The following is a 27790-nucleotide window of genomic DNA, read 5'->3' on the forward strand; positions in this document are numbered from 1 at the left end:
AGAACGACACTGACAGCCTTTTCTATACAATTTATGTCACGATAAAAATTGACACTTTTTTCTTTTTAATTTGACGCGCGGTATTTTGACACAAAATGTACGGATATCTGTCAAAGTGTCGTTCTTAGACAGCTTCACAATTTTGACACTAGAGGCGCTAGTTAGAATCTTTGCATCGCCATTCGCTATAACAAGAGCACCTAACTAAAACTTATAGTCGAGTTCACAGTCAGTCAAATATTATTTTTCAAGGTTTATTTGAAGAGAATTCTTAACTAATTTCTTAGTTCCGAGCAGTGGATTATTTTTATGGTTGACGTTACTCTTACTAGAAATGTAAATAAGAAAATTAATTGTTGTTAGGAAAATGCTATACTGGCTAAGTATTATTTTATTCTTTACCAAGCTACACCTTTACAGGGGGAGTTTAAATAATTAATTTAATTTTTTTCATTTTGTAAATAGGCTGCTAATGTAAAAAAAAAAACTAATGTAATGCCAGCTTCTAAGCTCGATGTGCCAGCTCCATTGCAACTTTTTACTCCATGGGACCTAAACCATGACGTTTTCCGTGTCATGAATGACAATGACAAAATAAAAACATAGTTCCGAAAAAGAGCTGTTTTACGAATATTTTCCTTGTTTCAACATTCCCCATAATTAATTTGTAAGTTATGGACACGTAATTAATACCTTAATTAATAATTTTCACTCGGAAAGATGCAGCCATTATATTCCGTTGGTAAGTTTTATTATTTTTAATTAAAATTATGTCTTTGTTTGTACCAAAGTGGGAAAACTAACATTTTGTTATAAAAATATTTCCAAACATTTACACAATTACTATTCGAGTAGGAGTAATTTATTGTAAATCATACAAGATTCTTATAAGAACAATAATTCAAAACAAAAAAATGGTGGTTCATGAATGTTTTTCTCACAATAAAGTGTGCTAACAAATAGACAAGCATGTAGTAAAACAATAGGTAAACCTAGTTACGTTAAATATGATACTTTAGTTCGAGTAATGATGTTATTTGATCCGATCTCACACTACAAACCAGATATAGATAAGTACGTAAATGTGTAATAACCAGACATCATATCCATTTCATTGTTAATCCCACCGACTGGAATACAGAAAATGTTCACATTGGTTAATAACTGGCACAAATATTTACTGTGAAATTTTAAATAATGTTTCATAAAAAAATACTATTTTAAAGTCTAGTAGGATCAATCATCATGGTGGAGTTACCGCTTCACAATTTAAACTGTAAATCTTTTTTTATTTATATCTGTTAATGTCATGTACATTTCCTGCCATGATTGTTGTTGATACAATGGGAAGTCTGGCTTATCAGTTAGCTCTTTATTCAGTTGATCACATTACCAGTTAAAGTGACTATTGTACTAGCACAATGGATATGAAAGAATTGGATTGTGAAACTATTTCTTATGTAAAAAAGTGTTTTGTAGATCATGAGACGAGACACAACATAAATCATGATACAGAAGAAAATGTGGAAAGGCCTGCGGAAAACACGCCGCTGCTGCATCGCTTCCCTCAAACCATACCTGAAAGGAGCACACGGACTACAGTCATAGTTAGCTTGTTGCTGATAATATTAATCTCTGGTGTCATAATTGGAATTTATCTCCTCGTCTTACAAAATGACTCTGGTAAGTGCATTATGCCTCGTTAATAACTCTCTGCACTTTGCTTATATAAGATAATGCTTAAAATGTATTAAGTACATTATAAAAACAGATTGTTATTTTTTTAAACAGCTTTGCAAGAGGATTCTAAGTGTTTTATTGCCAGAGGACCATATCAATGCTGTACTTCTCTTATTTTTCAGAAAATGTCCTTCCTCCAGTGGAAATGCCTCTACAATTAGTGAGCAGATCTCAATGGGATCCTAGTAACAGTTCCCAGAGTGCATTGAGATCTTTCCCGTACAGACTTAGGGCTGTCACGGTCGTTCACACGGACACCAAACAATGTTCAAGTACGGAGACATGTACAAACCTACTGCAGGACATGCAGGTAATATTTGTTTCATTGCTTTAGTATTTTTCTCGTGTTTTCCTCCAATATACAGTTTTATGACCAATTAATTTATTACTCGTATTAAACATTACCTTGTGCCATGTATAGAAAAATGGCATACTAGATAAATTGATTTAATTAGATGTCACAAATTAATGCCTATTTTATCTACATCTATGTTTTGGAGTAGGTAAAAGTCAATCTTATATTAGGTAATTATTATTGCTTCGATAAACTATGACGTAATTTTGGCAGCTTTGAGGTACTTTCACCATTCAGAAAGTAGTCTTCTAGTTTCAAAAGTTGTTAACAAATAAACGGGTTTTCCTTACACATTCTTCTGGTCTTATTTGTCGAGTAAATCTTCATATCTGTGTGTATCTACGTCTCGTTTATAACTATGCACTTATCGAGTCTATTGTCAAATAATCAGTCAGTACGTACTAACTTAACTTTGTTTGAAATACCCGAACTCGCAAGTAACTTAATTGCGGATTACAATGATCGGCTATCCGTGGTTTTGAAGTTTTACATCAGTTTCATATAAATTATGTCTCTAACCTGTCAATCTGTAATCCAAAAACAAGGGATAGATCGATATTGAAACCCGCAGTAACTGGATATTGTTACCAAAATATAGGGCGTATATTTTACTCGTAGGTATGCGATTACTTAGCCTCGCGAGGTCGTACGCTCGCAATACTTGTCTCAGTTTAGATTGCAATTGGAGTACACAACTACCTTTGATATCTCAATATGCCTGCGCTTTATTGTTAGACGGATGTGTCACTCTTATGCAGTATCGAGCGATAAAATTGCTTGTTTAGTTATTCAGTTTAAGGTCCCTTCGTTTAAGGTTACAAGTCCACGGCCAAGTCACAATAATGCTTCTTGCTGGCTTCGGTCACTGAGTTTCAATATCACGTCACGTGACATATTGATTGAAGCCTTTGGTCACACACTAATACCTACCTAATTATATAATATGTTTAGTAGTTATAGTTTAGTAGTTATAGTTTCACCCGCATGCGTGCCGGGAGAACTATTTCCCTTACCAAGGTAAAACATGGCCTGCTAGCAATTTCCATCGGTTACACCCGCGACCTGTAAAACATAGATAAGTCGCTTGCACCCGAATAAATAGCAGTCTATTATTATCCGCGATAAATGGGCCACCTAACGTTGAAAGAATTTTTAGGTAATATCGGTCCTATAGCAAACAAACAAACTCATTAGCTTAATTATAATATTTTTTACTATTCTTTTGTAATCTATATTCTAGTTACTGTGATTATACATAATTATTATGGGGTTGGGGGAAAACATTACAGACTTGTTTGTAAAAATTTTTACCGATAAGCATTATCAATATTGTGGGAAAAATCCCCGGGTTGACCGTGACCACATAACATGCCTGCTGCCTTGAATTGATATTTATGTGTTAGTCACAATTAATACACATTTTAGGTATAGTTACTGAGGGATAGTTGAGCTATCCTCAGAGATAGTTACATTATCCTTTAATAGATTGATACCATTAACGAAAAGTCTGTGTAGGCACGATTATGATATATTTTAACCAGCCGTTTTCCCGCGATATCACCCGCGTCTCGAAGGAATCACTGACCGTAGCGGGATAAAATATAGCCCCTGCACCAGAGGTTCATGTAGCTTTCCAAAAGTGAATATTTTTTTAAAATCGTGTTATTAGTTTCTGAGCCCTAAAAAAGTAATGTTGCTATTGATATCTGACTTAATTAAAAGCGATGCGAAGAGTGTGTTGTGAAAAATATTTTTTATTATAACATTGATGCGCTATAAATAACTCTCTCAATGTAATTATTATCCTGCGCGTCAATGTCCCATTACAGCAGTCTTATCGAATGCAGTTATTGAATAAACTGCCCTGTTATTATTTTTACTACCAACAGCCGATGCGAATATTTATAAAATATCCTTTAAAGTATAGAAATTTAATATAATATATGCAGAATATTATCAAGTAGGTACTGTTTGGAAAAAATAACGCTTGTGGCCATTTTTATACCTATTAATTGTAAGCGAATGTCGAATACAGTGTATTTTTATTCATACTCATATGAAATGCTATTTTTACGATAGGTTGGTAGAATAAATTATATTTTTCAGTGGCTTTAAATACCTAATTAAATTAATATTTGTAATTTGCTTTCAGAACAATGCTACAGAGGCAAATAGCACACTTCGGTACAATTTTTTGATATCGTCCAACGGGCAGACTTACGAAGGTCTCGGGTGGCTCAAGTGTTTACCAGAAACTCAGAGGAACACCCCATCAGGACTACTCTTAGCCTTTATAGGTAAGCTATAAAAATAGCTTGATATTATGATAGATAACATCTCATGCCATAAACTAAGCCTAGCTTGTATCTTGTGGCTCTGCATTTATTTGAAAAATAGAAATTCTGGTAAATACGCCTATCTTTAGATACATACCTATTCAATGCTCAATGCTTTATTAGCATTCCATTTCACCACCACCACCACTCCACTTAAGTGACGACTTGGGCCAAGGCTTGGCTTAATCTATTTTTAAAAGCGCACCTTTGCTGTTTTGAAAAAATAAGTTGGTATTAAAATTTTCTTTCCGTTTTTGTTCCAATTTTACAGATGATATAAGACCTTAGGTGTACCAATATCTAAAAATGTACTTTATTTTTTCAGGTAATTTTACCGAAATCCCACCGAGTCGATCACAGCTGCAGGAAGCCAAAAACTTCTTCGCTACGTCTGTAAGTCAACAGTATTTACACCCAACGTATCGTATCTATGGTAAAAACACTAATGAAACCCCAGCTCCGCTTATAAAAAGCCTTAAAACATTCCCTCAGTGGAGCAGTGAGTTTTCAGATCCAATATAAGTTATTTTAGCAAAATATTTTAATGTAATAAGAAATGCGAAAGTAACTCTGTTTGTCTGTCCGACTTTCACGACAAAACTACTAAATGAAATTTGGTACATGGATAGTCTCTAGCCTGAGAAAGGACATAGGCTACTTTTTATCCGGGTGCGAGGATAGTTGCCTCGAGATATGGGTGAAACCACGGGGAATAATTTGTATTAGTATAGTGACAATTCTAAGAGCATAACGTTGTGCTTAAAAACTAGCTTGATTTTATAGCATACCACAATTTCATCACGATTCATAAAATAGTCAAGTAGATTAGTAAGTTGTTGTGTATTTTTTCACATTATAAGTTTAAGATTGAGTTTGGTGCCAAAGAGACCATCGCACGTTTAATGAAACACCGATTACGACAGAAGCTATAAAATAATAATTATCTCCTTTCTATGTTCTACTTTCTATACCTACTAACCCTCTTTAATTTTCATTAATTTTCTTTTATCTCGTAACTCTTTCTCTCGAATTCTCTCCTTTTAGATGGAAAAGCTCTACAATAATCGTAAATAAATCAATTTCTATTCAACGTGCGATTTACAGTTACTTGGACTTCTCAGTATAACTTATATTATTTTTAATCTGTAACTCATTATTGACATCTTAATGACAGTAAAATTATATGTAATTTAATATCAATTAAAATGGGTAAAGGTTTTAAATAAGCCAAAGAAAATTCTTTAGTTATAAATTTTGCCATTTTTTTATTTACATCACAATTAGTTAGGTAGTTATTTTATTTAAGGAAATTGCTAAACGTCTTGAAAATTTAGAGTTTTTTTGGGATACCCAGACTTTTGGGCGGGATACCTATAAATGCAATATAATATGTTGTTTAATTATCATTATTTAATTTCCTAATGAAGGCCTAAGCCAAATGTTCATAAGTGCTACTGGTTGGTCCGTTGCAGAAGACACAGCCTACTAGATGGTTTAGCAAATTTTGTTGGTGTATTTGTTATTTCTAATTCATAATGCTTAAGCTTTTATTAATCAAACATAGTTGTATCTTAAGGACGTTTCAGTTTAAAGGGATTAAGAATATCTAGGATAATTAAATTTAGGTTTTTTGATTTCAAGTACATTTTATAATAATTCCAATCGAATTAATTCGACATGGACTTAGTTGATTAGAGGTAGGAATTGAAAAAATATTTAAGTAGGGCCTTCAAACTAAACGCAAATAGGCAAGCGGGTACAATAATAAACCTTTGCAACATAGGAATAAAGGCGATTTTTATTTGAACGCGCGTCACATTGCGCGTTATCAACAATATTTGTGTTATATTTTAATATTATTAGCTGAGGATCTCAACCTTATAAATAATATTACCGTGGAATGTTATGTGCAATCATCATAAATATTAATTATCCATTGACTAAGTTATTTCAATGTATTAATTTATTCAAATTGTTATTGAAGAAAAGATTCAAATGTATGTATATACTACCCGTGCCAATAAAGAATGGGATCAGAAATCGCGACAGCTGTATTCACCTCTCGCTCATGTGCTATAGTGTATGAGCGAGAGGTAAATACAGCTGTCGCAATTTCTAATCCCATTCTTTATTGGCACGGGTTGTACCTGATTCATATTATTATGTTACTAAATTCTAATTTTATATAATTGTTATAAGTTTATTTAGTTTTAAATAATAATCTCTAATGTTAGCATACACTGGAGATCGCGAGGCGATATTTCCTTGTCCTGTTTTACCATTTAATTTTAAGGGGATAGTTGTTATATTTATAGATAAGAAATAAATAAGGTGAAATATCTAAGATGAATTAAATACTCCTTACATATTTTCTAGCTCGGGGTACGCGGACAATAAATAAAAGTGTGGACTAAGAATGTAAAAAGAGGTACAATCTAGTATAATAATGTAAACAAAATGTGTGGGGAATTTAAAAAAATTATATTGCTTCGCATAATGTCGACAAAATAAGACGGAAATAATGAAACTCATAAATGAACGTTTAAGTCAAATTGATGAAGGGATGTGGGGTAATACTTGTCGACATGTACAAAAGAAAAAAGAAGAATACTATAGACATTTTGACATGGAGTCAGAATTTATAATTCACCTTGGAGAGTAGCGAATCCGAAAATTCATCATTTTATTTTTCAAGTAGCGATTCATAATCATTATAAATAAATAAACATTAAATTACGTAATAACTGTTTTTCTTTAAACACCCTAAATAACTGTATTGTACCCGACTATACCTCTTGTCACGCACACAAAGTCACTGTATATGTACAAGGGTTACCCACACATAAGGCCGCGCGCACGACTGAGTTGAACTTACTATACTAGTAAGAAGGACCTATCCAAAATGTTTAAATACTGAAAGGTAATAAGTACTTGCGAGTTTCAATACTAATGATATCAATTAATTTTCTCTCAAACCTTATTAAGCTTAGCAGATAGTATGAAAATTACTTGGAGTAAAGTTACTGGCCTAAACCTTCGAAATATGATAATGAAATAAAAGATGCATGTACTTCTAGGTTAAATTGTATGTATACGTATATTGTTTTTATTTAACTGATACTTTTAAATAAATAGTATTAAGTTATAGGAATTTTCCCATAACCGGCTTCTGCATGCGTTTTTTTAGATATAAAATTATTTAAATATTTTGGGGATGCGTGAGAATATGTACGTTGTTATGGTAATGGAATACACAATATTATATAATTTTAGTGTTAAGATACAACTGTATATGTATATTTTGTTTGTTAATTTGCTATCGGAAATAATTAGGAACAATCATTGTTGTTAGGTAGACTTAGGTGCAGTACAGTAGAAAGTGAACCGTTTTTTCAGATTTTTTAATGTCAAATGTTAAATTTTTAATACTCAATAATATTCCCTTTATGAAAATAGCATTGTTAACCAAAATATTCATTAAGTCGTAATTAATTAGAGTTAATGACAAAATTCCAAAAGAAAAAGAATTTGAAGCCTTATTCGTACTAACGCACAAGAATATTAGTGAGAAAATATGGACTTAGGTATGTACATGTAAATGTTGTTTATTAAGGTTTTGGCGCATTTCTTAACATTATTCCAGGATGTGACAGTCTTATAAATTAAGTGTGCGTAAAGGTACGTTTTGAATGCTAGCAGCCCACTGCTACCGGCCACTGGTTATATGTATTTACATGAAACCGTTTTGGCGTCCCTCAGATATCGACCGATTGCATGCAGTCGCTGCAGGTGCGGTTGGCAGTTGCAGTCGGCAGCTGGCTTTCAAAGCACAACTTTAAGGAATGTCAAATAAGTACAATGCTCTATGTTTAAATAACGTTTTAAAACAGCGGCCACGATGTTGTCATCAGAATAATGAATTAGACAAATATGACATGAGCAGAATTGGAATATTTTATTGAATGATTATATATTAATAAATAATTATCATAATAATTGATGTGATATCGGTAGATTAGTGTCTTCATATTATTGTAGGTTTATTAATATAAATATTAAAATATCTCTTGTAGTATTATTTTGATAACTAACATCTTCTTTATCATCCCATATTTCGATTAGGGTCACAAAATTACTTTTAAAGCAATCATGATATTAAGGATTTCTTGAAAGGTATCTAGGTAAAATAAAAAAATACGCAGTTCCTTTTATTTATATGAAAACTTATATTAATCCTTTAATCTTTTTTCTATATCTTAAAGTATCTATATCGTACAATTCATACATGTAATTTGTCATGGATCTAACATTTTTGTTATAAGGCAAAACAAAAGAGAATGTCACAAGATGTGTAGAGGCGAATATATTTTTGTTATGTATTGAAGAATACACAAACAAAGTCACCAGCGAAAGCTTAGTCGTCAAGAAAATGCACTTTTCCTTTCAAATCATACTGGAATAACCTTCAAGGTTCTCTAATTTCCATTCAGTAGAATTTTTACACACAATAACCAAGAAGGTAAGAGTTTTATTATAATATCCAATTATTTCACTAATAAGCAGACGTACATAACAACGTAATATATCTAATATTTTCAGTGCTAGAATATAAAATAGGTGTCCACAGTCTACATTATTACCATTCAGAAGACAGACCACAGACACAGGCTAAAAACTAAATGCTTAAAATAAATCTTTCTAACGTTCCAATTAATCTAATCTATCTCTAACTTTCTGAAGCTTCCTTGTACCGAAACGTCGCCATTTACTATATTGGTGGTGGGTTTCCTTGAAGAAATAATGCCTCGGGTACTGATGATTTCCATTGTGTCGAGGTCTAGAACTTTCTTTCTCTGCGCGTTGACAATCTGCGTGGTGAATTTGACCATATCTTCGATTTTCAGTGGTCCTCCGTAGCCCGTGGGGAGGCACTCGATGTTTATATGCTGGTGCAGCTGTTTCAGGTTTGTGTGCATCTGAAAATAAATAGATACTCTATTAATTATTTTTTTAGACTTTTGATAGATAACTAACAAAAATACTTCGACAGACGAATAAAGGAGGGAAAGTATAAGTAAGATTCATGCGGTCTTGAGAGCTAGAATAGTCCAGATTCCAGAAGAACCATAAATCAACTGCAATTAGGTAATAGTTAAATTCACTCAATGTCAAAATGCACTCCAAAACAATAATTATATAAAACGTTGAAAAACTTACGTTGAGCCTCTCAGCCATTTTCGGCGTGACTTTGCTAATCGCGAAATCGACGATATATTTGAGAGCACTTGGTACATTCACGCAGTGAAACTCCTTGTGACGCATGGGCACCGATTGCTGTAACACATAATGTTGGTACTTTAATTAATGTAAATGAATAGCTTGGGAGTACACAGATCATGTTTGTTTGCCCTCCTTACGTGACTCGACTGATAGACGTAGGCAATTTTAAGTTGCAGGGCCTACTGTAACACACATTAACACTTTACTCTTGTGGGTCACTGACCTATCTTTAGGCTAATGATATAACATTCGAGACAATAGTTTGAGGTAATAAGGTCCATTAATTATGAAAGAAAAAGCTACAAGATAGTAAAGCCAAACACCTAGGAACGTTTATATCTAAACTATTTTCTTACTAAACTATCGTATCGTGTGTAGGAACATAATTTCGATGACCTTTGAGTCAGTGTATTACACAAAAATGTATTTTTTATGAGTTTCTCTAGACTTTGCATCATCAGTGAAAACGTGGCCTTGCTCCCCTTGTTCGCCAAGCAGTGGGCAACTACCTTTTTATGTAATAGGAAAACGCGTACTAGATAAGTAGATAGATAGGTGTGTACAGTGTGGCCAATTTCAACATCGATTCTCGTCCCATTCCCACTGAAATATTTTTGACTTACAAATCTGGCGGACTTTGAGCTCAACGAAGGTAAAGAAAGTGAATTGCAATTTGGTTGGCCTCACATACCTACTTGAATATATCCAAGAACTAATGCAATTTGGCACTTGAATGTTTTCTTCTAAGGGAATTAAAATTAAAGGTAATTTGGTGGCATATGTGTTCACAATGGTAGTAAAATTGCATTTATTCTACGGTCCATTACCTCTCCCCATTTCATGAGGCGGGCGAAGTCTGTGGGGTTCCAGGTGGTGATATGTGCGCCGGTGACTCCGCTGCCGTCCCCCACGTGCACGTACCCGCACATCTGGTCCAAGGAGTCCTCCAGCAAGCTCTCGTACACCAGCATGTGGGCCCGGCACATGTCCCAGCAGTTGTACTTGTTAGCGTTGAATTTGTCTAAACAGAATATCCCAATTTCAAGCCCGCGACTCTCAAGAGAAAGAAAATGGCGCAGCTTAAAGACATGTCCAATAAATCCAGTCTTATATGGTATACTTCAACTTCGCAGTCCATATTTCGCAAAATATTTTTACTGATATAATTAAGATGATTTTCGCAGTTGCATCGCATGCATACTATTGTTACGACATACTTAACAAAAATCTCCTTACTCATATTGTAAACGATGACCCGGCGACCCTTGCTGTCTCGAACCGGTGAAACCACTATGTACCTTGAAATTAGGAAATGGTTATGAAATTCCAAGATGGAATTATATCACAGAGAGAAATTACATAAGAGATGTATTCGCAATGCGGGAACATGAGACAGTAGACAAAGTTCAAGGCTGTTGGTAGTACGTGAGAACTTTCTAGTGTCACATCAGATGTAGACAGATATGCACGCATAACGAAAATAAAGCTTTGTTACGTAACTCAGGCACTACCTTATGAAACCATGTTAGTGGGTTAGCTTTGTTACAGTTTGGGACCCTATTTTAATTGCCTATTTTCATTACCCTGTCCACTGAATTGCGTAAGTCAATTGTCTCGTGTATTTCTCATTAAAACTTGCGTAGGTATGTGTACCTCAAATATTTTAGGTGTGGTCTATTTTGTTTGTACAATTTAAAAGCAATTATTTACAGTACTTATTGCTACATTACATAGAGCCAGTTATGTGAGTTTATACAAAACAATGTACATTAGTATATTATATTTACCCGTTGTTGAGAATATCCCGTAGTTTAGGGTCATCGCAATCAAGGTTCTTGGATATTTCTGGGTAATATCTTCTGAGGCTCAAGTATTTTAGGAGAGTCTGTTGGGCCATCGGAATGCTGTACTTCTTATGACGTAAAAACCGAAGTAGGAACGATTCATCTGTAAAAAAATGGTTATTATAGCTTGTATTATGATACTATTATGTCTCCATGCGCGCTTACTTATGTTGTGAAAATTAAAAAGGAGAGTCTTTTTGCAGTTTCTCACTCATAAAAAAGTGTCCTTAATATAGCCATCCAAATATTTTGAATCTATGCAAGCCAAGATGTCGAGTCCCATTCATCGTTTTTATGTTGATCAATCGTATGCAATATCGCGGGCAATTAAACCAATATACCTAGGTACATTTTATAGATTATATCTGCCCCTCGGCTATTTGACCATTTTAAATCAGACCAGAAGGCCGTGCAATAATATTTGTTACAAACCATTACTCACACCATTTTTCTGCAATATTAGCCTACTATAATGTTGCGTTAGAATTATTGCAAGATAAATGTATGAATGAATATTCACGCACTGCCGAAACTGGTTTTAAATGATAATGTGTATAAACATTGAGTGTGTGAACCGATTGCATGTCATTAACCACTTAGTTACACGCTTCATGTTAAGACCGTATGCGGATCGACGTATTTTGAAAAGAAATCTAGGATATTAATAGGTGTTCTAATTCTGATATTATTTCTATTTTTGTATGTTGATGAAATCGATAGATTAGTCTGTATTGATTAACATTTTAATTCGTATGTTCATTAATCGTAAGTACTTAGTTGATAGCTTAATGATAATGATTCAATAAGCCTTCTGTATTTAATTCGTGATTACTCGTGAATAATCTAAGCCTTTCTCTTCAGATATTCGGAGGTATAATTAACCGCTATAATTGAATCAAGGTAAAATTAATCAAGCATTTAACACGTTAGTTTTTCGCAATTATTTTGTTTTGTTCAGCTTTGCACCTTTGTAAATATGAATATCAATATAAAAATCCATTTAGTAATAATAGACCGGTTTGTCAAAAAAATATCAAAACAGATAAAGAGTTCGTCCTTGGTATTTAGGAAAAGTCTGTTGGTCTCTATCAGTTTCACAGTATTTTCGAAATTATTTCATCACACAATATCGAAATAAAAATAATAGGAGACAAACAAACAAATGAAAAGGATTTTATAGCTGAGTTTATCATCGTCGTAAAGCAGAAGACTCCCAAAGTTGTATCCTTGTATCCAGCTATTAAAATTATTAAAAAAAAAATGCTATGATTAATGATTATTGTGCTTACCCAGCCTGACGTTTTTGATATCAATATTCTGCTGTATCCACTCTCTCATGATGGCCAACGCCTGCTCCTTAGTCGATGGGCTCTCGCGGACTTCCTTGGCGGCCTCAGCAGTGACATGCTTTATTCCAAGCCCCAAGCATCCTTCTTTGTCGATCTTGTCGGTAGAAACATTCCAGGTTGTTGTCACAGTCAGGAGCATACTTGCAGTTGTCATTTTGTTTAGGGTTTTCTGTAACAAAAAATGGGATCGTAAAGTACGGGAAATTTTGCTCGATATGCCTCTACCTATATAAGTTAAACCTTTGTGGACAATGAGAACGACAAATACTTAACGCGAGTAAATCCGTTAAACCGTAAACTAGATACATACTTAGTAGGTGCGGGTACGGTATCTACATAAGCTCACTGTGATGGAAATCGGAGGATATATAAGACAGATAGATTTATATTATAATTTCTAAAACTGATAACAGCCAAGTAGGTAGTTACTTATTTAAATTTTAGATGATAGTAGATGGACTTCTTCGGCATTTAGCTAAAAGGTTTAAAAAACTTAAGATTCACAGAAATACTTAAGTCGCCAGACAGGGATTAAAATGAAAAATGGTACTTCCTTTCAAATGTCAATTTTGAATAAGTATTTAGGTATTACCTACCTACACAAACATTAAAGAAACCGACTTCAGACTGATAAAGATGTCACCAATAGTTTTTATAGCAATTATTCATTATATATTTTCCTACCATATTGTTACTTTATTTTTATAATTTCTTGAGTAGGTATTTGTCTGGTGTGAGCAATATGAATCTACCTAAAAATATTGTTCAGAGAACCGACTAGATGCTGCAAGTAGGTGCAGACAGTACATCATCCTACGGCTATCAGTCAAATTTCCTTTAGATATTCAACGTTATCGTTGCTGTTGAAGGTCTATGTTCGATTGACGAAATGCGTTTGACAACTGTGGGTAGGTTAACCTTCTAACTAATTTACGCTAGGCAAAAGCTGGAATTTCAGACTATGAGAAGCTTTTATAAGAGTGCCTACACAGGCACAGTCTAATAAAAAAATATACGTAAGAAGTATCATTGATTTGATTTGTATTAAGTACATTGAACGCACCAGATAAACCACAATTAGATAAAAATTAAAACAGAGCAATTATTACAACACCTTGAGCATAAACTAGAACTTATTGATACCTACTTAATTACAATTCGGTAAATGCGTGTTTCTGTAGATAAACAATACCTTTGGCCTCACACATCCTGTCATTAAATATTTGCCTTACATTTGTTATCAAATCCTGAAAGATCACCATGTTCTGTCAGATAGGAAAAATCGTCTCGCTTTCAATGAAAAGAAGTTTAAAAATCTTTTGAACTATTCTATTGTTTCTTTTTTTATATTAAATACTAGCTTTTGCCCGCGGCTTCGCTCCCGTCAACTGACTTCTCTACTTTACCCTATTTTTTTTCATAAGAACCTTCTCCTGACAATAACAAACACAACAAAAAAAGAATTAGCCAAATTGGTCCAGGCGTTGTTAAGTTATGCGCTTACCAACACATTTTGCGATTCATTTTTATATTATAAGATTCATCATCTCTCTGTTCTGTTTCCAATTTAGTAGATTGACGCAATTTGTTTTCCGTTTTCATTCCATAAATTTTAATATTCGTAAAGTTTATTTCCATAAGTCGTTGTTCTTCTATGCTTCATATTTGTTTTGTCATATTGAAGTTGATAATTTACGACTGGTTTAAGTATGCTGTTAAACTTGAAAGTGTACATAGAATTAGTTATATAAATACACCATAAATGTTTTTTTGTCATTTGTCAAATACAATCTTACACGGATCTTATAGATTCCTCTGCAATGACCAAAAAAATCTTCAACTCTGTTTAATAGGCATATCAGGTTCGACGAAATTTGTTAACAATCCTACTCTGCGAGTCACATGAAGAACCTAGAGAACCTAGGTGCTGCGAGTGCTCTAATAGAGCCTTTCAGAATCCGGCGCCCCAAGCGACTGCCCTAGTAAATTCACTTTCTTCCTTAACAATGATCTTCATACCATATTACATAACAAATGCTTAGGTAATTTTAACGTACAAGCACTATTGGAGCACAAAGCCTTGTCTGTTAAACAATAGACGAGCTGGTACAATAAGTGGGCGCCTTCAACCATTGATATAGTTATTGAGCGTGGGTGAATGTCAAGCGAGTGTAGTAACAGTGATCCACCAGCTGCCGGCAAGTTTCACAACGTCACCGTCGTGCCTTATTAACTTTTACATCACTATACTCAACCATTGATATCGCAAACCGTATTTTAAGTAATAGAAATTAGCTTATTGTCTTACTGTTGTTTTATTGTACTTAACTTTCCCTTAGCTGCAATTTTCCCGGGCATGTGGTTTAATAGAATGCTGATGATAGGTTTCACTTCACTTGGTGAGTCAACAGTGCGGTTACTCAAGTGACGTCACAGCTTGCTCACGCTGCCGACAGGTGGGTTAAGTGGAGATGATTTAAGACACGATGATTTATTTATGTAATTTATTAATACCAACATGCCTACTTCGTACCATAAATCATTTAAAGATACGTAATTTATGAATACGTTATTTGAATAACTAAACACACAAAACGACTCTATCGTTAATGTCAATTATTAAGCAAATAATCTTGTCTATTTAAGCTCGTGCTATATTTTGCGATGTAATATCTGCATAATAGTTTGAGACACGTATGTTACATGAAAATAGTCTACAAAGTAAATCACTGAAAGGTATCGTTATTGACTAAACGTCCTGTTTACAAAAGGCCACATTACTAAATCAAGTTGTTGGCAAATGTATCGAAGGCTAAGACATTGTTCTACAAATCGATAAGTATGTATCACTCACGTAAGGCAGCATTTATGAATATTACTTGTAAAACAGTAAACACGCAGTAAACACATTACTGTATAAACGGTAGAGATGATAAAAAATTATTCGCCAATAAATACTGTAGTGCCAAATATTTTTTTCCGCTCTTCTCCGTACATTGACTCTGTGTCCTATACGTTCTAGTCCAAGGATATCTAGTCAGCTTTTAGTGTCCGAGATACTTTGGGCAAACCTTTAAACTAAAGCTTAAAGTAAATGTTAGATCAACGGTAATCATCCAATCTAAAACACGAAAATTTTTTGAGCTTTTATCAATGACTCAATTTTGGATGGTGATCTTAATAAAGACACACAATCTTTAAGAATGATTCTTCGAAGCTTTAGTTGGTTGAGCTCTGATTTTATTTAGATATTCTTGAGGTAAGTAGTCAGCAACTTTTCCAATTACATTCACGGTTTCCTGGGACCAACCTTCGATGGGGCCAAATGCCAGTTTTTGGACTGCCAGCATTGCGAATCCGGACATCGCTTCGGGGTTACAGTTCTCAAGCTTGCCAATCTGCATGGATGCTTCCCTGTACGATGACGGGTGAATCCTCGCTATCACACTCCTGTTAAACGCACAAAGTATTTGACGAATTGCAGTAAGATCGTAATAAGTGTAGTCCTCCGGTTCTTTCGACGCAAAGTCTTCTAGGACCCGCGTAGCCAGAGCCGAAAGTTGCGCCTCGTTCAAATTGTAATTCAGACCAAAGTTTTGGACAACATCAATGTCGCTTAGCGTCATATTTGAGTAGTCTTCCGGGGGTATAGCGATAGTGATCCAGTGCAGAATACCAAGTTTCTCATCTGGAATGTTGGCGATGCCATCATAATGTTTGATTATTGACTTCCAAACGAATTCTGCTTCAGGCAGCGGCAGCCGCTCCTTTCCCAGTTGTAGTAGACATTGCACTACGTCCTTTGGCGGCATTGATTCTAAATCAGATTTGGTCAGTTTATTTTCAGGTGGGAGTTCCAGATATTCATCACACGAAAGACTGTGTATAGATGCGATATTCAATAATATAATAAAAATTATACAATTAATTTTTAAGGTCAACATCGTGAAATTGAAGAAGCCGTGCTTTCATGAATAGCTGTGTAACTGAAATGACTCACTTCTGGCTTTGGGCTGTAGGTGTATCATTATCTATTAATGTTTTAATTAATTTCTAGCTTTTACCTTTTGTGTTGACCTTCAATTAGACACGAACTCGTTCGCGGGTGAATTGAATTGTAGTGGTATTGTGTCCGTTGTAGAGTTCTACGTGTGCTTGAATAGTTTATTATCTTTGGAAGCCGGGCAATTAATGTTTCCCGTTGCACGACTAAAGTTGATACTGTCGGAGTATCTAGAATATTCTATAATTATGATTTCGGCGGATAATAACATTTAGTCGCTAAATATTTGTCTGTTTTGTTTAATATTAGAACAGGCAAAAAAGCGCAAAGTTCCTACACAATGGCAAATGTTTGTTCGCAAGTAAAAAACTCGTTAACATAATAATATTATGTAATCTGCGCAATCCTTTGAATTTTTTCAGAATCATTATATATAAAACCAAGGTTACAAGTCCAAAAATACTTTATTAGGTACCTAGTCGGAAAAGTTGAAAACTATTTATTTGATTCCTTTCAATAAGTAAATCCACTTAGCCATCTCAAATCCCAAGGAATATAAGTGTACCTAAGTAATGTCTAGATTTCAACGTAGGTATGAGTTGATTTTGTTTACATTCCATCGTACATTATTTAGTACTTACCCAAGTATCAACATTTACAGAAAAAAAAAAATCTCCCTGACATTTCTGATACAGTCACGATTCTTCAATAACTGTGCAGAATAGTAGCAGAAATTAATTCTTTAATTTCACCGTGTCATATGTTGGCTCTATCAATTAAATCGTATGATCAGTGTGGCTAAAAATTTCATGCAGTTAATAAGATTTAAACACTTCATTAATTGTTTAGTAATATTATTTAGTCATGGTAGATATTATGGTGAAATGTTCTGTTGAACTTTATTCGTTGTTTCACGCGATTTTATCTCTCATCCTGAAGGAACTATTGCACATGCCTGAACAGTTCTTAATTATTCAATATCGGATAGTCCGAATATTCTATCTATCTATTGATTTTGTTACAGATACAATTTCGAATGTAGCTCCATACAAGCAATGACAAATTCTTATCTTCAGGAAGCAAAACATCAGATACTTAGGTCAAATACTGAAGACGGTTGGAACTGAATTTTGAATTACAAGTTGTTGTACCTAGTCTTTTTTTTTAGAATATCGTATCTACGGAGGTTTGAATTACAGCACCGTTCAATCTCTAAGTGTAAATCAATGAAGCAAATAAACGCATTGTTTGTTTGTATGACTTTCATATTTCCTTAAACTTAAGGCTCGTCTTCACCGATCTCACTATAGAAACTATATTAAGCACTTGCCTTAATTACAAACATACCTATTGGTTTCTATTAAAAAACGGCTAAGGTGTAAAGTCAAAACTCAATTTTATCGGGATACAGGAAGAAGTACCTACCCGGGGACGCGGACGTAACCTCGAGAAATTAATGATATTTTCATGATATAGGTAGGTAATTAATTTAAATATAGATTTAGGTACCTTTGAACAAACACTACATTTGGTATATTAACTTACTCTTCTTGTTATTATTTTCACACCTCATGCCGTGCTTCTATCCAAATATGTAAACAGTTACGAGCCAAAATTTATCACTGAACATTCTAAGTAGGACGCAAAAAACTGACGTGACGAAAAACAGCATCCTTATTAGTACATTTTGTTACATTATACCTAAGAGAAAGTTACTCATAAAGCCTTATGCTCTTGTTACGTGAATGATAGTCACAGTACGTACCTACTAAAATTCCAGTAGTAAAAAGATTTTGAGCTCGGCCGCACACTACAAACGTTAAATAGGCCGACATTTTGTTCGAGATTACCTATACTTAATCAGGTATGGAATGGTATCATAGAATCCGGAATTGCCGGTATCAGACAGAGTTAGAACTTTGATTGAAATCGCATTTTATTTTAAATATTGTTTTCCAAATATCGGGCCAACTGTCGTAGACTGTTTAATTTGCATTGTTTACTAGGTATGAAACGTTAAAACACATAACGAAAATAATAGATTTAGTTACAGCGAAAATTCGCTGAAAACGATTCAACCATTTTTTTTATTTAGATAAAGAAATAAGTAACAGATAAGTTAGTAGGTGTGTATAATTCTTTTCAAAAACGGTTAAGTATTGGCTAAATCCGGATCGGACATGCGTTCCACTTACATCACATTTTATAACAGAATTATCTAAATGGCAATCTAGACAATAATAATGCGTAATTAAGAGAAGTTACGAGCCATTTACGATGAGGCAAAATGTTAAAAAAATACGTAATAAACTTCATTTTGGTTTTCGTTTCTGAAAGTTTTTTCACACCGGAGTACCGTAGTAGTACAGAAATCTTTCACATATGGTAATAAACTTAGTTGAAAGAAGGAATCAATTTTTTCTCTGTACAATATACTGGATTCAAAGACACAGTGCTCTTCTCATGGTCAAGAAAAGAACTTATGTAAGTACCTATTGTCCATCAAGAGATCCAAAAGATCTCATAAAAAATCGACTTACTTGAGAACTGCACGGGAGTCGATCACACACGGTTCAAGCATCAGCCAATTAAAATGCAGTCTTAGTATTGACTCGATTAAATCTATAGAACAAGTTCTAGTGCTAACCTTGGAGTGCAGCTCGAACAGGTCCCAGCCTTAGTTTATAGGAAATATTCAATATAAAGTAGGACTGCAAACCACGCGTCACTGCATAAGTAATTCTTAAGTTACATAGTTCACGTAACCTTTTATAGGTTTCAAGATTTTGTCATACGAAAGCAGATACACTGGAAATGTTACATGGATGAGCAGGAAGATTCCCAATAAAAACTATCTAATCTGGCTAATTTTCCAATCGGCAGATAACTTTTATCTGCAGAATATGTTTGATGCATACCAAAGCCGTCAACCTTTGGTATGGAAAATATGTCATTTATTCCTCAGATAGAAATTAGCTGATGATTGAAAAATTGACCCTTAGCAATAAGTTATACTACACGCCATAATTGGATAGGTACCAATACACGTTAGTATGAAACTAGGGAATATCGGAAACAAAACAACAGTATCTACCTAATGATTAGAAAATAAATCAAAAGACTTAATATGCATTTCCTATTTCACAATGAGGTTGAATACCTCGATAATATTGTGAGTCCTATGAGATGTTCAGTTATTTTCCGGTTACATTTTTTCTTAACCTTTGAAATCTCAAAAGATTGTTATTGTGTTAAAATCGATGCCAGGAAATTACCTCGGAATGACTTCTTAGAAATCCGCAATAAATAATGTATAACGTAAATAAAGATGACCTGGTAATAACAACACTTAGCTATATAACTACTCACATACTTATGTATCTATTAAATAGCTGGCAATTATAAATAGTAGTTATTATGATAATACTTATAAACCACAACAACCTGGAAATGTGAAGCCAATTTACACGTTCTTAGTATATTTTTTGAAATTGACGTGATTTCTAAGATACGTTATGTAGAGCCACGAGCCTCGTTCATTTTAGTCAAATTTGCTTTTACCGAAAGTGTTCGTCGTACATTTCCCTATAATTGAGTTTTAGATATTGTAAGCACATATGTACAATAAACAGTAGGTAAGCAATTTTGATTGAAGGTTTAATAATGATTGATCAGTAAAAGACAATTAATCAGCATGTCTTTTGGACAGTACCGATGGAAAGATAACTTAAAGGCATTTTTGTCGTGCTGATTGGGTACCGTTAATTAAACAAAGCCAGGAGTTCTGGGCTCGGCTTCCATCTATGGGTACAAACAAACAACACTGTTGATTCATACATATTACGGAGTCACGCTAGGAGACCCCGTTTTAAATTATGTAACGAACATAAACGCATTTTCGTAATGTATATGTGCCTAAATTGCAACATTTGGTACGTACTTAGTATTTGTTGGTATCAACAAAATCTTAGGTAGGTGGATAGTACCTCTATTCATAGCAACTAGATTAATGACGGGGCTTTAACTGCAGATAATGCGTTAGAAGTACTGCCTTTTAGTTTATTAGATGCAATTCGTGTGCAGTGAATAAGTAGCAGCTTTTAATAATACTTTAAGTTGTCTAGCTTTAAATTGTCTATTGTCTAGCTTTGCGTTTATTATGTTGTTATGTAACTACCTAATAACATTTTAATAACTTGTAAAATTATCATTAGGCGTAATTACGTAAATTAATTGTTAAAATGTGAAATCGAAATAAAACAAAACACTGTTTTTTGTTTAGCATACGTCTGTTTACAATTCACATGCACATTGTTATTCCTTATGAAGCTTTTTCTGTTTAGATGAGTTGGTAATAATTAAAGACGAGACACAAGGCCACTCAAAATTTGTAATTTAAAGACGTTTCAATAAAAAATCGAAAGCGCAGCCCATACAAGCCATAGTTATTAAAATAGCCGTTTATCCATCGACGGCATTGGCCGAAATATTTGGGTCATTGTTAAATTTTGTGTCATAATCCACGGTGAACTATAAAATCTTAATTTATGTGTTCCGCCCTACCTTACTAATCTCCATAACAGATACATCATAGTTACAAATTGCTGTCGAGGTTCGTTCCAAATCAAAATAGGTACTTTTCAAGGTTCTTTCAACTTCGTCTATATAAATAAAAACATTTTTTGTTTGTACCCTAAAAGCTCCGAAACTACTGATCCGATTTGGAAAATTCCTTCACTGTAGAAAAGCTACACTCTTCCCGCGTAACATAGGCTATATTTTATTCAACGGGTCAAGGTTGTATCTACGGGAAATCGGCTTGTACTCTATAATAACAACATAAATATCTGCATGATGCTACCTCCTTTTAGAATGTTGCAGTTGCACCAATATCCTAATTTTCACAACGTAGCCAACTTAAATGAATATCTAACAAAACGCCGACTTCGTTGAATCTCGAAAATTCTATTTTGTTAGATTACAAAATTCCCGGTTGATTTCATCCGGCCTTATTATAGAATCATCAAATAATAAGGTTGCTTCACGAGCGCGATCAATATTAGCTTTGTTATTTGTTCAAGTATACCTGTATTTGCTTTTCCGCGTATTCATAAAAGAGGTTTTGTGTTTGTCGATAAAAAATATACCTACTTATTTACCCCACTAGACAAGAACACACTTAAATGCGAACAATAAAATGTTGAAATATATAAATAATAAAAAGACGCTGAAACTTCTGAAGCCTCTTCGTATCAAGAGAGCTGCAGGTTTAATTTGGTGTCATCTAACAAGCCGTACCTTATGTCAGAATCTTTTCAAATCCGTCTGATTTTAGATATTAAATCTTAGCGATTTAATTTCACATTTAACAATAATTAAGAGGTAAAACTATAATCACCATATAAATTTCTATATATAAACTTCTTTCTAAGCTAAAATTATAAACACAAGCGAAAAGTCAAAAACAAAGGCTGCATTTTACCGACTTGTGCAACACACACACAGTCCTATTTTACCTAATATCGATATCAAGAAAAAGTTATTTCACATGTTTGACCCGCTTTGCTTCGAAAAATTTGCATATGTGACGTGTTTAACTGAGTTATTGTGTAAATTTGAAATTTTGGCTATCATTAGACCTTGTTAGTGGTTACCGACACGCATGTTATCAAGATCTAAGTTTGAAATAAGTTGGTAACGTAATGTTAGGCTTTATTTCTGAAAATATGGCTGTTCTTTGTAGATAGGTAGTATTTATCCCTGAAAACTTCTAAACAGAAGTTAGATTTATAGAAAAAAATACAAAAAAAGTAAAGTTAGTAAGTAAGAAGTCACTTTTTGTCCTTTTTTAATAATGTAATCAACATTTTATCAAAGGATGTATTATTTCCAATTAAACCTTTTGGTTTGAAAGTACTCGAATTCTATTGAAAATCGGGGCTTCCTGATCTAAGCGCAATCCTGCATTTTTTTTAGTTGTTAGTCATAATAAAATCTTAAGACGACAACTTCAACGCGTATCTGCATCTATGTACCTACTATGTAACTATTAATTGCATGTATTAAGTATATCTATTTCTTATACTTAATAGAGGTAAAAAACGTGGCGAAGTACATAGGTAGGTTCTAGTTTTAATTGTTGTCAACCGGCACAAGCACGTGCACATTTATTTAATTGAACACGTCAATGTAAATTTTAACTTATTTTCTTGATATTATTTTTGTCATGAATAAGAATAAATTATTAAAAATATTAATATTATGATTTGATATGATTTTCCTCGAGATTATAAAAAAAAAATTTTTTTTTTTGGCAAAAAAGCCTTAATTTTATTGAACCAAAAAAAAAATGGCGCGTCTAAAAATATAAAAAAAAACTCACGTAAAATATGTTTGGCTCGTAAGTAATCCGCCAGGGTGGCTGCAGTGAGCTCGTCGACGCACAAACGCGTTATGTCCCACGCGCAGTCGGCGCCTTCGTCTTCTACTATCATTACAGAAACTGTGCAATAACGTTACAGGCATACTTCGAAATCGGCCATTCTTAAAACATCTTTCTACTGACCAACTTTTGATTCCAAATTAGCACGACCTACTAATTTTATTGCACTGATTCTTAATTAGACAATACGCAATTAAAACGTGCCTATGCGTGTTTTGGGTGGAGATCCTCGTTTATGTAATACTTGCTCATTGTAGATGTGTTTTTACATGATTGTAGATCTTATTACATGCGTTACCTGTAAATAATAAACTCATCAAAACATTTTAATCCTATTCAACCTGAGCTTTAGAATGAAACTTATTTATATCTTGTCAACAAACCCCGAAATAAATGCAGTCCCAGGTTGATAAATAGTTTTTTAAAATTGTTGTACCTAATTCTTAGATGTACCTATAATAAATTTTTGGTAGAATGTAGGTAAGTATCCTACGTCTTCAAGTTTTTCTTTTTATTTATTTTCGTCAAATCCAAAGTGGCGAGGCTGACTTAGAGTACCTAGCAGCGCTCAAGCCTCAACCATAAAAATTATCTTAAAAAAATTGTTTGACATAGGTACATAGGTGTATCTGTACCTACCTAATCTCTACAAAAGTCCACAAAGTAGGTACAAAGTTCTTCGCATGGTTTGATTTTTGAACTTTGTACTTTACCCAATCACTTGGCATGACGGCTATCTGGATCAGAATTTGCATGTGCCGTAATTTTTTTTTTTTTTTTTTTAATTAACTGGGCAGCTTCTGCCAGCAGTTCCTCCCAAATCCCGTTTAAATGACTCCGCAACTGGATAAAAAGTGGCCTGTGTAGTTGAACTATTTATTCAGCAGTTCTTGAAATTGGCGTGTTCGAAAAACTTAACTCTTAAGTTTTATAATATTTTGCAAGTGTGTTACATAGAGGGAATAGGTATCTAGCTTTGACTTAACTTGACTTCCACAACGCAGTTCAAACACGATAGTTAAACCTAATACCTACTGTAGCCCAAGTTAGGTAATTGATACATCAGTTATTAATCAATTTATCAAAATCAAGCAAGAAAAACGCGGAAGAACGGTTTTTTTTGAAAGATCTGAATACAGCTCCAAAGAAATCATAATTAGGTAGCGACTGAATTATATCTATCGTAGTGACTTACTGCATTGTTAACCTACTTTCTTACACTAATGCTAGTTACGGCAGTTAGGGTTAAGTTCAGAATCAGGAAGTACGTATGAGAGAGCATTGTAACTATGTAAGTAGTTGACGATTTCAAAACTATTGTATGTAAGCCAAAGTAGCTAGGAAGACAGATCGTACCTACCTACTTTAGGTACACACGTAAGAAGATTTCTATTCCTAAAAGAACCCAGGGGCCCGATTCTCCTAAGTTAATAATGTCAAAATCGAATAGAAATCGAATCGCAATATGATCGCAATAGCAGTTTTAACCATATCGGCCATTCTGCTACTAATAAAAGACCAATCGTATTCCAACGACATTTGATTGGTGTGCGATTGGTCTGCTATTTTGGTAATTTTGGTCTATACGGTAGTTTGCTGTACAATCATTTTGTAATCGTAAATCATTTGCAGACAAAATGATTCATTATTGAATGACAGAAAAGGATAAAAACGTTTATTTCAAAGAAAAAATTGCGGAATGCCACATACGCTTCAATCGTACTCGAGTCGGGATCGGATCTCAGTCGAATCGAGTCGAACGTCAATCGAATGTTGCTTAAGTAAAATTAGGAGAATCGGGTCCCAGGCCAGCTCTTACACGAAGAAAACACGAAAAAATGCTTTTGGAAAACTTATAACTAAGTACCAATAAAGCATACAAAGAAAAACTACTTATTAAAGTGGGGGTACTTTAATTATCTGCAGTTACAATACAATGTTTACAGCAGCAATATATTAATGGCGGGACTTAATAACTATTTAATTGTAGGTCGCATAGTGTAATAAACTAATAAATAATCAATAGAAAAAGGTTTTTTTAATAAGTGTCTTATTTTGTTGCTTTGAAACGTGTAATCTATAGATACCTACTTAGATACCTGCGTTGTTAAAGCTAATTGGAGACGAAGATATTTTTTTCTGAATTTAGGTACCTATAGACAAAATACTTAGTAGGTACCTAGGCACATGAGTAACATTAAAAGCTAAGGAGTCTATCTAGGTTTGTGTCGTTCTTAATTCCACAAAACTCTCCTTAGATCACCTGGAAATCAGAAGGTACCAATTTCAACTTGTGTGAACTAAAAAGGTAGTCTGATCACCAGGTGATGCTTCACGATGCGCCCTCACGGGAAAGGTTCTAATATAATGATTTACACTTTGACTTGGTATTTTTAATTGAATCAAATCAGCCAGGTGATCATAGTGGAATAAACCTTAATTTTGCCTATCTACTAAGAGCAAAAATGAAAGAGAATAGATAACTACATGAGCAATTTTGAACATTAGGATTGCATAATTACAAGTGCCTACCAGCTTTGGAAACATTGTGACCTTGCCAGTTTTTCAAAAACAGGTTCCAAATAGGCGTGGCCTTTGCCATAACTATTTAGTAATCTGTGCCTATGCGTCGTGGAGCTGGTGGCCAAGTAACTACACCCACATTTCGATATCTTCGTAATTTTTAATAGGTACCTATCCATTCCAAGGTGATAATCGCAATTTCTTCCTCTCGTACCGGTTAAAGTCCAACATAAACTTGAGAATTATCTTAACGAAGTACTCAATACCTTCTTATGAAACATTTTACCTGAAGAGAGAATGGAAATCAAACCCGTCGCTGGGTTAAAAATGCTATTACGCATCCCCTTCCCGTCGGGGGACGGGAGAGCGGTATGTGAGACTCCCCGGTAGGTACCTAAAGAGGTTTCCGGTATACCTACCTACCCACTAAAAAGGCCTAGCGGTAGTCCGATCTTGCCTGAGTGGAGGGGTCTGGGAATCTATGGCGTGTGTACCTACTCAGCAGTTGGTTGTTTGTTATTAGACCAGGGGGCCGATTCTGCTAAGTTAATAATGTCAAAATTGAATAGATTTTGAATCGCAATAGCAGTTTAACCATATCGGGCATTCTGCTACCTACTACCTAACAAAAGACCAACCGTATTCCAGTGACATTTGATTGGTGAGCGATTGGTCTGCCATTTGGTCTATAGAGTACCTACCTAGTCGTAAATCATTTGCAGACAATATGATTCATTATTGATTGAGTACCAATGCAACTTTTCTAAGTTTGTATGTACTTTCTAAGTATATCTTAGACACTATTGGCTGTGTTTCGGATGGCACGTTAAACTGTAGGTCCCGGCTGTCATTGAACATCCTTGGCAGTCGTTACGGGTAGTCAGAAGCCAGTAAGTCTGACACCAGTCTAACCAAGGGGTATCGGGTTGCCCGGGTAACTGGGTTGAGGAGGTCAGATAGGCAGTCGCTCCTTGTAAAGCACTGGTACTCAGCTGAATCCGGTTAGACTGGAAGCCGACCCCAACATGATTGGGAAAAGGCTCAGAGGATGATGATGATGATGATTGAATCACAGAAACAGATAAACGTTTTATTAAAACAAAAAAAATGAGGAATGCCACATCCGCTTGAATCGTAGTTGAGTCGTGATTCGATCTTAGTCGGATGTGAAGCGAATGTCGCTTAAGTAAAATAGCAGAATCGCGCCCCAGTGAGTTAATATTTTCTTCACAAGTCTCACAAATACATATTTTAAAAATATAATTGGTAATAGTAGTACCTAAGACCTAAGTTACTCAACGTATTCTACTTGCCTTCATCCAAAACTTTGGTGAGTGGTGCTGGTGAAATGCAATGAGGGTTTTTGAAATTTTTTCTGCCACCGGGTGGCGCCACGTATGCGTCTGGTCCAAACAGCTGTCAAATAGTATGGAATTGTAGGTGCCGAACTTATTGTTTATTGAAATTCTGTTATATTGGAAGTGTTATTGATTTTATTATGGACTACGGTCAGAATAAGGTTTCCGAACTAAAAATTGAGCTAAGAGAGAGGGTGCAAAAGTCACTGGTAGTTGAAAAATTTGTTAACACAATATGATTTAGTTTTTTTTATTTACTCAACCTCAATAGTAAAACAATAATGCAGTGCTTTAATTATAAAATAAAAAAACCACTAAAATCGTTCACTATTCATAGTAAAGATAAACACTTTGACAGTTACTTGGACCTGACGACTCAGTGCGCCACCTGGTGGACGCCATTTTAGAAAACCCTCATTAAAAAAAACACACAGCGCCATCTATTTACAAACAAAGGCACACCAAGTGATGGTCATAGAGATTAGAGATGACGTTCGATAGCAAAAGAAAAGGCAAGGTTTTTAGGTTTTTACCCTATTTTAAGTAAGTAACAGACTACC

The 27790-nt window shown here is 34.4% G+C and overlaps 2 protein-coding genes across 3 annotated transcripts; one reads left to right on the plus strand and one right to left on the minus strand.

The window, feature by feature from the left end:
- The first annotated feature begins 545 nt into the window (after positions 1 to 545).
- LOC110377816 (peptidoglycan-recognition protein SB2) lies at positions 546 to 8496 on the plus strand. Of its 2 annotated transcripts, none has more exons than XM_021336840.3 (5): positions 546 to 742; positions 1480 to 1683; positions 1863 to 2050; positions 4248 to 4392; positions 4757 to 8496. In XM_021336840.3, the coding sequence occupies exons 1-5, from the start codon at positions 721 to 723 to the stop codon at positions 4951 to 4953; spliced, it is 756 nt and encodes a 251-aa protein (XP_021192515.3). In that variant the 5' UTR covers positions 546 to 720; the 3' UTR covers positions 4954 to 8496. The 2 variants fall into 2 exon arrangements, with proteins under 2 accessions (XP_021192515.3, XP_021192514.3); XM_021336839.3 differs by lacking the exon at positions 546 to 742 and adding an exon at positions 1120 to 1276.
- Positions 8497 to 8629: 133 nt separating this feature from the next.
- LOC110377818 (clavesin-2) lies at positions 8630 to 23408 on the minus strand. The gene is made up of 7 exons (XM_021336842.3): positions 23290 to 23408; positions 12845 to 13073; positions 11499 to 11658; positions 10948 to 11009; positions 10539 to 10732; positions 9649 to 9765; positions 8630 to 9407 (listed from the first exon to the last, which is right to left on the minus strand). Exons 2-7 carry the CDS (start codon positions 13056 to 13058, stop codon positions 9147 to 9149), a joined length of 1008 nt encoding a protein of 335 aa, XP_021192517.1. The 5' UTR covers positions 13059 to 13073; positions 23290 to 23408; the 3' UTR covers positions 8630 to 9146.
- Between the last annotated feature and the right edge of the window lie 4382 nt (positions 23409 to 27790).

The sequence above is a fragment of the Helicoverpa armigera genome, chromosome 1 (assembly GCF_030705265.1).
Source record: "Helicoverpa armigera isolate CAAS_96S chromosome 1, ASM3070526v1, whole genome shotgun sequence".
Classification (NCBI taxonomy): domain Eukaryota; kingdom Metazoa; phylum Arthropoda; class Insecta; order Lepidoptera; family Noctuidae; genus Helicoverpa; species Helicoverpa armigera.